Raw genomic sequence first — 12,588 nt, forward strand, 5'->3', positions numbered from 1 at the left:
GGTGCCCAGACGGTTCGGTTTGAGTGGCATTCCGGGGCCACCGCACTCTTCAAGAAATATTTTATATGCCTTTCTACTATGCGGCGGTTGAATTGAACTACATTATACAAAGTTCGTCGGTTTGTTTAAAAATTCAACAATTTGGTATAAAATTAATCTCTTTAGTTAAAAAAATGTAGAAAAGAAAAAATATAAACTAAAAGTTAATAAAATAAAATTCGGACTCAAATCACATTCATTGTTTAAATTATTTATTTGAAAATATCATCTATTTTGTTGGAAAAACAATCTTTTTTGGTTAAAAATGAAATGGTTTTGATGAAAATTCACAGTAAATTGAATTTACTGGCATTTGCCTACCTTTTTCACAGAAAAATATATGTCGGGTATTTCTTTAAAGAAAAGGCAATTTGTGCGCGCATGGCGCGCGCAATGTTCTTGTTATTTTAAATTTCCCTGAAATTTTCTGGATTGTTTTCATTTCTACTTGAATTCATTTGTTTTTTTAATTATTTTGTAATTTTCTGAATTCTTGAATTCAGATATACATCAAAATAGGTAGCTTCAACCCCTCGAATTGTTATTAATGTTTTGGCATTGCAAAGTTTTAAAATTGTAAGTGCTGAGAATCAATTATTCTGAAACTAAAAACTTGAGAAATAATTCTGAAGTATGTTATAAATATAACGTTCTTATTTGTAATTGGTAAAATATCTAAGTTAGCATAATGTATAATGTAGTGTAAAGTTGTATCTTAATACTTAGCAAAGCTGGAAAATACTATAGAACTTTCCAGTAAATTTTAAACACTTCTTTGATGAGATATTTTTGTAATAAACTTTTGAAAATGACGTAATTTTTTCCTTTTCTATATTTTTAAAAATAATTCGTTTTACCTCGTAAACTCTCCATACCGTTGGATCGTGTACTAGCTGCTCGAAAAAAGTATTAACCTTTTTCAATGTGTAAAGATCTGTACAAGGCAAGTACGACAGGATTTCAAAGAGAATTTCGAGGGGTAAAGAAGTTATATTTATTTCATTCGGAATTTCATTATTTTTTTCAATTTTGGATTGGCAAATGATCACATTTTCAGAAATCTTGGGACGTTTCGACGGGTACTTTTCGAGACACGTTTCCACAAGACTTCCGCTTGCCCAGGCCGTATGCATTCCCATATCGGGATTTCCGGTTCATTTGTGTTTCTGACCCTCACATGACTATGCGAATTTTTCCGTTATAATGATCCATTAATTACAAATTTTAAATTTCACATTTACACTTTAGTTCACGAAAATCCTATTGCCTTGACATCTGTTAAAACTGACTTTTCCAAAAATGTTTTGATATCTCCATCACCCCTACTTCATGTAATCAATAGTTTTTCAGTTTCTATTGTTTCGACTTTTATAGTGGGCAATAATTTCATGTTTAAAAAATGCCATTATCGGATGAATTAGTCATGATTAATTACGAAATAGTTCCTGTTGTATGTATTTCAAGAAAATATTTACAATTAAAATAATAAGTTCTTTTGGTTAACTGGTTTTACCCTTGTTAAAAAGTAACTTTTTTCTTCGAAGGTTATTTTACGTTTTCGGATACAATATGTTTGAAAATCAAAATATTTCGTAAATAAATATGACTGAATCATTAATTCCTACTTAATTGATGAATATAAAATTTTAAAGCAAATAAAAAAATGCCAAATATCATTTACTAAGGAGTTACTTATCACGAAGCTGCTAATAGAAAGAATGCTACTATTCTACGGTTAATTATTTATATTTCAAGTCTCGCGACTATTACATGGCGCTTGGCATTCCGTGCTTACCTGACATTCCAACAATGGAATTATCTACATGAAATAATCAAATGAACTTAAAACAGAATTTTCGCATAATGTTTAAATATCATTTATTTATTTTTATGTAAATTACAAGTTTATTCAGATTCTGTATACTCGTTTCTTTTAGTAAAAATAAATATTTTTTTCCTTTTTATTTATATATAAGTACTTCTTTGTATTAACTTTTATATTTGTCTGTAATTTGTAATATAGAATCTGGTAGTAACTTATTTGAATATTGGTAAGATATCAATTTCACATATTTTGTTTCATTGTTTTTCATTTAAAGAAAGTGCATTCTTTTTTCAGAAGTGTTTAGAATAATGATTAAATCCTACTCAATAAGAATTGTATTGTTTTCTCGTGACTGTGAAACGATAATGAAACACTTAACGAAAGATATTAGATTTCAGTGTGTATGATCAATATAATTAGTTGCAGGTTTGTAATTAATAGATTTATAAATAAGCAAACTATAGAAAAGTGTTTCGTGCGCTAAACGGAAAACAAAGTTTAACTTTAAATTTGATTTTTAAAACATTTTGCAATAAAAAAAATCGTCTGTATCAATTATTGACATTTTGGTATTGAAAAATTTAATTTGTTGCATAATAAGGACTCAAAACGATTGTTATACGCTTATTAGTCTTCTACTTGTCCCATAACATATTTTTGGTTATTTATATCTATAGTTTCTATGAGATAGATTGTACAAAGTAAAACTTAAAATTTTAGTATTAAACTAGGTGTGACCTGTGGCGCTGCCTCGGAACGGTCGTTCTAACTTTTACTATGCATTAAGAACAAACAAAAATACAATAAAAGTTGTATAAAGTTATTAAACAATGTGTACACGCATGATGAACTTTTTATTACTTAAGAATAACTTAATTTATGAATGGACTACGCATTGCAAAGTCAAATTTTTTATTGCATTCGATGTTACTTACATGTTTTCTCTTGATGTTAAGTTTGAACATGAAAATACTGAAATGGAATCAACATAACTGTTTCTAAGTTGTCGAATCCGTTTCTTTAAATTCTAAATCACGTGCGAAATTTGTACAAAGCTCAAGAAAAACTCTAAATGTGAAAAAAGGATTAAAAACTGGAAAATACAACATAAGAAAAGAGTTTCTAAATTTTAAATCATATATAATTCGTACTCAAGTCGAAACTCGAATTGGAAAAAACTGAGAAGGTAAAACAGAAATATGAACTTAAAACTTAAATACAGAAAATTTTAATTGTTTTTAATTTAAAAAATTGTACTCGAGTACGTCCCCGCCATACTTTACTTTTTTATATACCGAATCGCTAATTGATGATAGATTTTGTTTAATAAATACACGAAACTCTCCGTTTCAGTCAAGTGTCGAGGGTTGCATTCAAATGGCCTTGGACCCCGAAATCAGTCCAAGGCCATTTGAAGGCAACCCTTGACACTTGACTGAAAGCGAGAGTTTGGTGTATTTATTAAATAAAATCTATTACCAATTAGCCATTCGGGTTGCCGTAGGAACCATCTCCAGTGCCTAATCTACAAATTTGTATTTTATATAGTAGGTTTTAAAAACTTTTTTACATACTAACCCTACTGAGAATTTATTGGTTTTATGTAAAATTTGACTTAGTTGTTTTTCATCAAATCCGCATGCACGTTCACCCTGAGTCAGAAAAATTATTTTTACTAAGGGGTCTGTAGTAGTAGAAGGCTTTAGGCACGACAAATTTCGAAAAAATGATTATAATTAATTGACATTTAACACACTTTTTTAAGGCCTAAAAAAAGGGCAAGCTCGTTATCCAGCAATTTTTGACAAAAACTACAAAAGTTAGAGCATTCTGAAAATTTGTTAGACCAATTTTTTTTTAAGATTTTAAAATTGTATGCATGTGCTATTTGTAGTACACGGAATGTCGAATAATTCATCTTTACGACTATTTTTGACAAGAAGAAAATTATTCAAACAAAAATGAAAATTTAAAGACAAACAACGTACGATATGAAAAAAGTCAAGCGAAGAAAAATGCTGCCTTTTGAATGCTATACAAGATTATCATAATAACTTTTTGAAATTTCTTGAAAAATAAAAAATTTTAATTTTCATCTTACAAAAAATCATGAAAAAATCAACAAAAATTCCATTTTGTGGTTACACTATACAAGGTAGAAAAAAAGATGCATAGACAAAAATGTTGAACTTAACAAAGATCTACAAATTTGTTGTGAATCATTTTTTTACAAGAAGCGTGATTTTGGTTTAATTCGTGAACAATAAGATTACAAATAAACAAACCTAATTATTGGAAAAAGACACAAGGTACAGTAAAATTCTTAACAACAAAATTGTTTATAAATTAGATCTGAAAATATGCTTTTAACTTTGTTTTCTCAGGAGACACGTAATGAGAATGTGTTCACTACAGCCAAAGAGCTTTAACAAAAGAGAATTCACAATCACTACATTTCAGCTGTCAATGGTTTGACCTTTAATTTTAAAAGTATTATACAATAATGTGGGGGGTGTACAATGAGCGAGATAAAAGTATTATTGAGCACCAAGCGCGAGATCCGATAAGTGTGTTTTAAAGTACCTTATAATTTGAAAAATATTCGAGTTTTGACAACGTTTTTTGATCTTCTTAAACAAAATTGTTTGCACTTAGGTTAGGTTGTTCTGCTTGTGCCACACTGTTTATAGATTTCTAGAAGCAACTTCAAGACATTTTACACAAATTTGGCTCATAAATAATATAAGAAATGTGAAATTTTACGATTTTAAGAATTCAGTTGTCAGTTTTTTATCAGCAGTAAACAAAAAAATATAGACAAATTTGTCTAAAACCCCGCTTAGCGAACTGATTTTTTTTTGGGTCAAATTTGCAAGGACCAAAACACTGTCAAATTGGTCGAATTGCATTTACTTAAAATTTATTATCATAAAACTCGACGTAACGTTATTTATTTTTTATCTTTGAAAGCCTGAATTGAAAAGTTATGATTTTTATGAGCAAAACTAACATTGAATCAAGAAAATAATATAATCGGTACGAATACGGACAGTACAATATTTTCATGATCCACACAAATTATAAGGGATTGTAATTAAATAATGTAAAAGCTTAAAGGAGGGAGGGGGGGGGGGTGAGAGATTTTGTTACGAATTATTACGGAAGAGGGGGCGGGGTGCTTCATTCATGCACGTAATTTTTGGAAATTCGCAAATGAAACAAATAACGCGTAATAATTATACAGAACTTTAATATGATTTTAACCTTGCGGGCCAAAAAAACCTCGCCTGTAAAAAACCAAGCTAGCCAATAACATTTTTTTTAACCAGGGAATTTTATTGGTCGGGGAAACTTGAGTATTTTTGAAAAAATTTGGCAAAAATCAGGGATTTTCTATGAGAGGTCTTTTGAATAATTATCAAAGATATAAATTTGAAATTTTTTTATTTTTGTGTGAAATTCATTTTATTTCGCGTATAAATGATTGTATGTTGAAAATGAAGGTTAAGATATTGATCTTTGAAGAGTAATGGTCAGGGAAAATGAAACATTGGTCAGTGAAAAATAATTAGGGAATTTTTTAAATTAAGTTTTGCGGTAACCCTGATAAAATATTCTTTTTAATCAATTATTTTTCTTATATTTACATTTTTTGCAGTTGGTTTTCTCATGAAGATTATATTTTGGGTAATGATTTTATTATTTATTTAAAAAATCAACAATCATGTTTAAAATTCATCCCTTTTAGTTTTTAAAGTTCTACCGTTTTGTTGAAAAGTCGTATGTTTGGTTGAAAATTAAAGTATCTACGTAGAAAATTTACTTCTTGTCTAACACTCTCATATCTTTTTTTTCGACGTTAAACAAAACTGTTTTTAGATGAAAATTAAAATTTTTTTTCCTCTATTTTAAAATTTTCTCTATTTTTTCCCTCTATATAAAAAAATTCCTCTATTTTAGTAGAAATTGGCTCTTTTTTGGATAAAAATGCAAGTGTTTGCTTGTAAATACAACAATTTGTTTAAAAAGTCATCCTTTTGGTAAAAAATTCAACTGCTATTTCGAAAATTGGTCTTTGTAGGTTGAAAATTTAATTATCTTCGTAAAAAATTTACTTTTGATTTTAAACTCATATTTTGCTGTTGAAAATTCAAACCTGAAGAATTTTTCTTCATGGAAATTCAACTACTTTATTAAATGTTTGTCTTTCTTATTAAAAAATGTATCTATTTTAGTAAAAATGGCAACTTTTTGGTTGAGAATTCAAAAATTTTGTTAAAAAGTCATTCTTTTTCGTTGAAAATGCAACAGTTTTGTTGAAAACTCGTCTTTGTGGGTTGAAAAATGCAAGTACATATGTCTGAGTTGAAAATTGACTTTTTATTTAAAACTCATATTTCAACATTGAAAAATCAAACTGAAATCTTTTTTGGATAAAAATTCAACTCTTTTTTGTTGTTGAAAATTTGTCTTTTTAATTAAAATATTGCTCTACTTTAATTGAAATTGCATTTTTGTTCGATAAAAATACAACTGCTTAGTTGAAAAATAATCTTTTTGCTTGAGGATTCAACTATTTTGTTTAAAATGTTTGTTTGATCCACTTTGTTAAGAAATTATTTTTTTGTTACAGTTCCATATATTTAGTTTCATTGAACATTAATTTTTTTTCTTAAAATTCATATTTACTACTTAAAAATTTATATTTTGTACAAAAAATTCGTCTTTTGGCTTGAAGATTCAGCAATTTAGATGAACTTGTTTTCTTTTGAAAATTCGTATTTTTTGTTGAAAAATGTATTTTTTAAATGAAATTTAATTTTTCTATTGAAATATCAACTATTCGACTTTTCTGTTGCGAAAATTCAACTTCTTAGGTTGAAAATTCAAGTATTTTGTTCAAAATTTAATTTTTTGATGAAAATTCAAGTATTCTGTTAAAAAATCATCTTTTATGGTAGAAACGTTTTTTTTTTGTTTCAAATAATTAAATAAATTTAACAATTTTAGATTTGTATATGAAATATTTTTTTATTCCGTTAAAAAAATCCTATGTTAAAAATATTACGAGATTAAAATGCAGGGGTTTGAATATTAATGGCAAGGGAAAATTAAAAATTGGTCAAGGAAAAATCAAGAAATTTTGAAAATGAAGTTTGACGATTTGAAACATAACTTTAAATTTAATTAATATATTAATTAAATTTAAAGTTATAAAAAATTAATATACATATTAATTAAATTTGAAGTTATGTTTCAAACTGTCAAACTTCATTTTCAAAATTCCTTGATTTTTCCTTGACCAATTTTTCATGTCTCCTATAGTAGAGATTTTTGCATTTATTAAAATCACTTGTCAAACATGAAAGCTACCTAATCCCATGCAATTTTACATAAAGCTTCATTAAGTTATTGTTCGATCTATGCACTTTATTAAAACTTTATCATTTAAAAAAGTAAATAAAATGATACATAGATGAACAATAAAATACTTATCTTGACTATTTTAGGGCCGAAACTAGTCCTAAAGATATAAATTGTTTAATTTGTTGTTTTAAAATATTTTTTATGGCTTTTTACTGTGGAGGGGGGGGGGGGGGGGGGGGGGGGTAGAGAGAGAGCTTGTAATTATTTACGTATTTTTAGTGTGGCCCCTAAGTGCTGAAAGATTATTTTGATTCCAATTTTATGTTTTGTTTTAATATTCAGTTGCAATTTAATTACGATTTTCAATTTAAAATAATTTCTAGGATGAAAGTGTAATTTTTATCTCAGTAATTGAAACACATTAGAATGCAGTATCCCTGTGTTCTATATGTGTATCAAATAATGTACTCGATGGTTGCCCACGGGAATTCCGAGTCTCGTTGATGGTTTAACAGTCCTGTGTCTTCATTATTATATAATGTATTTTTTACATTATTTTTTTTTTTCATTAAGATAAAATATTGAATTTTTCGTTCAAGTACCATTAACACTGCTACATCGGTATATGGACTATTTTCACCTTAAGTGTGCAGTGAACACAATATACAATAAAATTATACATCTACCGGGAAATCAATGTTGAACTCGTTTTACGATGGGGCGATATACGGAATAATAAAAAATGGGTTCCTTCCCTAGGGGAGAATAATTTAATCCAAAGTATACCGAGCAAGAGTTAGCTATTCAAGGTAAATTATATTGTGAGCAGGCTGGCTGAATATATCAGTCGATTGCTCTTTAAATCATTTCCCCTCGCAAAAAAAGCCGATCCCCTTGAAATATGCGATACTTGGCATGAACGAGATAATTTTTTATATTTATTATTTATAATACGATAGTGTATCGCTAAATTTATAAATACATGTGATCTTGTGCTGAAGTGATCTTCTATCCTATATTCAATTTATTACATTAATTTAAATTTTAAATAACTGTTTTCGAATGGTAAATAATTTTGTAATTATTAATTTTGTCTCTTACATTAAGCAAAGGAAAATACTATTTTAAATCAAGTAAATTAGAATTCGGTACCTTTATGTCTTTACTTTTTCAAATAGGTCAAAACAGTTTTTTCTGCATAAGAAAATTTTGATGTTATTATATTGATAAAATATCAATCTAAAGGTATTTTCTTTTTTGTTGCAGGTATATAATGTTGTCTCAAATAAAAAACAGTTCCAATGGAAAGCTGGAGGGTAAAAGATCAAAGGAACTGATGTCATCTTCCAGCCTTTCGGGCATGTCACAGTTATCAAATAGTAGTGAAGAGGCTTTAGAACCTTTTGTTAATTGTTCCCACATCGGTGAGCCAGACAGGTAATACAAAAAAACAATGTAGTTCTTTGCATTTCGCTCATGATCCTGGAATTTGTATCCCCTTAAAGAAAAAAATAGGCTTTGAAACTTGTTCTCTGCTGAACGAAAAACGATTGCTGATTCTTTTTTGGTAGTTTTCATTTGAATTCTAATTATGTCATTTGTTTGAAAGTATACAAAATTCACAATTTTAACAATATAGATTTCTTTATATCACGATGAAAATCTCATAACTATAATTAAAAATATTTCAAAGTTTCCCATTCATTTCCAATTTTTCAAATCTGATCATTTTTATTTTACGTTGCGTCCTCCTGCTGCTTGCATTTTTAGTTAAGAATTTTATTGTTTGATTAAAATTTCAAAAATTTTAGTACAAAACCACCCTTTTTGTTCGAAATATCTACTATTGCATCATTCGTTGATAGCTCATATTTTTGGTAGATAATTCAATTATTTTTACAAAGTTTGAACCATTTTTTTGAAAATAACATTTTTTTTAATTATCATTTTTATTGGAAATTATTCATCTTGTTTGAAAGATCAACTACTTTGTTGAAAACTCTTTCTTTTCAGTAAAAATATAAATTTTGGAATATTCCATTTCTTTCTGAAACTGAATTTTTTTAAATTTACAAGTCAACTACTTAGGTAAAAGCTAAACCACTTTGTTATTACTCTGTTACATATAATTCATTTGTTTGTTTGAAGGTTCATATCTTTGATTAAAAATGTCACTATTTTTGTTGAAAATTTTTTTTTTTATTCAAAGTTAATTGTTTATCTATAAATTCAACTTTTCCACTTATTGTTGAAAAATGATCTATTTTAGTTAAAAATTCGTTTTTATTGATAGATAACTATTCTTTTCGGCGAAAATTTCCTGTTTTTTTTATTAAAACTGCAAGTTTTTGGTTTATATAAACTTTTTTGTTGATAATTCATATTTTTGGGTTGAAAATGCAACTTTTTACAAAAAAATCGTCTTTTGGCTTAAAAGTTCAACAATATTGGTGAGATTTTTTTGCCTTCACTAAAAAAAATTGTTATTTGTTGAAAATTCGTATTTTTCATTCGAAAATTTCGATTTTTGTTTGAAAGTTCAACTACTTTGTTGTATTTTTTGGTTCAAAGTTGACGTACTATTTTAAAAATTCGTTTTTTTTTTTTTGGTTGCAGATTTATCATTTTAGTTGAAAATATAACTAATTTGTTCAATTTTTTCTTTACTAAAATTTTATCTTGTTTAGTAGAAAATTAAACTATTTATTTGAAAATTGATATATTTTGTTGAAAACTCGTTGTTTTGGTTAAGAATTCATCTTGGTACGTTTTAAATATTGCTAAGAACTCAAATGTGTTTTTGGTGAAGCTTAATATTATTTTCTAAAAAATCGACTATTATGATAAAAATTGATTTTTGTGGTAGAAAATTCAACTATTTTGTTGAAAATCCAACTATTTTTTCAAAAACTGATCCTTTTTGCTGGAAAACTAAACTTTTTTGTTAAACATTAGTTTACTCGGAACAAAGGTCTTCCTGTTAGATACAAATTTCACCTTTTTTGTTAAGAATTAAACGTTGTTTTAAAAAATCCAATTATTCTATTGAAAATGCAACTGTTTAATATTTTACATATTTTGTTTAAAATTGAATCATTCAATTCTACTATTTTGTAGAAAATTTAATTATTTCATTGAAAATTAAACTTAAATTAGCTTAAAATTCGATAATTCAGTCAAATTTCAACCAATTCTGATAAAAAAATCTTTGTATACATGGAATTGAAGTCGCTTTGACTATATGAAGAGAAAAAAATTATTGGGTTTTAAAAATGTCACAACATTTTTGTATGAGAAATTTCTCATATGACATCTTCTTAATTCCAATAGACCTACAATTTTTACTATTTTTATAGAAGAACCCTGCATTGTTAGGAATGAATTTTATTTGTTCGTGATTCCTCTTTTACCGACTAATGATATCAGGGTGGCGCTAGCTTCCGGACAAAAGAAAACAGAAACCAGTTGTACCTGCCCATAAATATGAAATGAACTGTGAAATAAATTACAATTTTCGTTATAATGGAAACACATTAGCGGATCCAGAGGGGGGCGATCGGGGTGATCGCCCCCCCCCCCGAGCTCTAAGTTTTTATACTTATAACTTGAAATATTTTTTTTTTTTTGCTTTTTTCGACTTATACGTCCCGATCGCCCCCTCCGAGACCAAGGCCTGGATCCGCCGCTGTGGAAACATTTGGAAAATTAAAAGCAATAACCAAATTTGTTAAAAAAAACTTTTTTATAATTGTAAAAATTTAAGAGTAGACTAACGTTTCTTAGTGCTTCTTATTAATTTTCCAAATTTTCAAAACGATATCGCGTTTCGTGCGAACCTAAATTGGGCGTGAAAAAACTGTTAAAAGAATTGAGGTTGCGCTCACATAGCCTTATCTATATTTGATATAAGTTAAATATTTTTTGAATTATGTAGAGTATTCCCTATAATACATTTTTAAAAGAAAATTTATAACTATTCAATCAATAAATTGGAAAATAGAGATTTGCCTGTTTCCCTTTCTTAAATTTTAACATATCCTCGAATTATTATTAAAAAGTTGTACAGAAGCCTTTTCTAATATGACAATATTTTGAGAATCTAAAAATATTCAGGTTACAAATTTCTATCCCCTTATTTCCTCTATTTTCATCTGAAAATATTTTTATTATATTGATATTCTGCCAAGATATTGAAATTTCAAGTTCATTCCTTTTTAAAATTTGGTTTTCAATGACAAATGTCTTAAATTTGAATTAATTATTTTTTAATAATTAATAATTCAATTGTTTAATCAATACTATGAAAATGAATTTTCAATCAAAACTAACATAAAGTTGTATACTTTTTAATTATATTAAAATCAGATTGTATTCATTCTTTTTGGGTTCATAATTTTTCATAATTATTCTATTCAGCTTTATGAAATAAAATTGTTATGAAACTTGAATTATCAAATCTTAAGGCTAACTTTTTATTTCTTTTGCCGACAAAGAATATTTCTGCGAAGAAAAATTCCGTTTCGGCAGAATAATAATTTTACCTCAATAAGTTTTTTTTTCATCCAAAAAGGTTGACACGACGAACCGGCTACTGCAAATAAACATCTCATACTCTGACTATAATACAATGTTTAAAAACAACAATCACGTGTATTTTCACGTGGTCTGCCTTCAAATCTGTCAAAATCATAGAATATACAATACATTATAGAACTCCAGCAAAAAAAAAAAGAAAAGAAAAAGACTAGCATGCGATTCGTAATTCGCACAACATTTACGGCTCACGTTCTATTATTTTTCTTTCCGCATTTCGACACACAAGGCCTTCAACATATGCAAAGCATTGTGCTTCCGCAAATCCTCGCCTCGGTTTACAGCCTACGATTACCTTTATTTTTTATTGTATATTTCACAGTTTATACTTCATATTTTACAACCACCTTGAAAACCTTTATAATGGCAATGAAGAACACATTTATTTGTATAATTGACATATAGTGTCAACAGATAAGAATATTAAAAACATGTGGATACATTATTTTTCCGTAAAAAAAATGTATATCGAGACATTTCTAATTGAGGGAACTTGAAACGTTTGATGTATAAATGAATACAAATTTGATTTACAAATAATTGAAAAGATTTTTTTTCTTAAGAGAGAGAGAGAGATTTGTAGTGACATAAGTTTTCAAATCTACTTTTATTGATATATTTCGATATAATCAGGCACCATGAACTTGAAACTACAAATTTTAAAAATGTCCGTATGCATGTATGTGTGTGTGTGTAGGGGCCTTTTTCGTTTACCTTATCTCGAGAATTAAAAAAGTAATGATCATGAAGTTAGGATGAATTGT

General features: G+C 27.5%; 2 protein-coding genes across 3 annotated transcripts in view; one reads left to right on the forward strand and one right to left on the reverse strand.

Annotated features, from left to right (window-relative positions):
* The window catches only part of LOC117172294, a 12,902-nt gene extending 11,554 nt beyond the window's left edge, over positions 1 to 1,348 (reverse strand). Inside the window, exon 1 of the mRNA XM_033360053.1 lies at positions 897 to 1,348. Coding sequence (XP_033215944.1) covers positions 897 to 1,178 — 282 coding nt within the window. The 5' untranslated portion in view covers positions 1,179 to 1,348. The remainder of the gene's footprint in view (positions 1 to 896) is intronic.
* Positions 1 to 12,588, forward strand: part of LOC117172292 (tubulin polyglutamylase TTLL5) — a 173,198-nt gene that overhangs the window by 46,882 nt on the left and 113,728 nt on the right. Inside the window, exon 2 of one of the 2 annotated variants that reach the window (XM_033360049.1) lies at positions 8,498 to 8,668. In XM_033360049.1, coding sequence (XP_033215940.1) covers positions 8,505 to 8,668 — 164 coding nt within the window. In that variant the 5' untranslated portion in view covers positions 8,498 to 8,504. Of the gene's footprint in view, positions 1 to 8,497; positions 8,669 to 12,588 lie in introns of those variants that run through there. The other variant, XM_033360050.1, reaches the window with a different exon arrangement.

The sequence above is a fragment of the Belonocnema kinseyi genome, chromosome 5, assembly GCF_010883055.1.
Source record: "Belonocnema kinseyi isolate 2016_QV_RU_SX_M_011 chromosome 5, B_treatae_v1, whole genome shotgun sequence".
In the NCBI taxonomy this organism is placed as follows: domain Eukaryota; kingdom Metazoa; phylum Arthropoda; class Insecta; order Hymenoptera; family Cynipidae; genus Belonocnema; species Belonocnema kinseyi.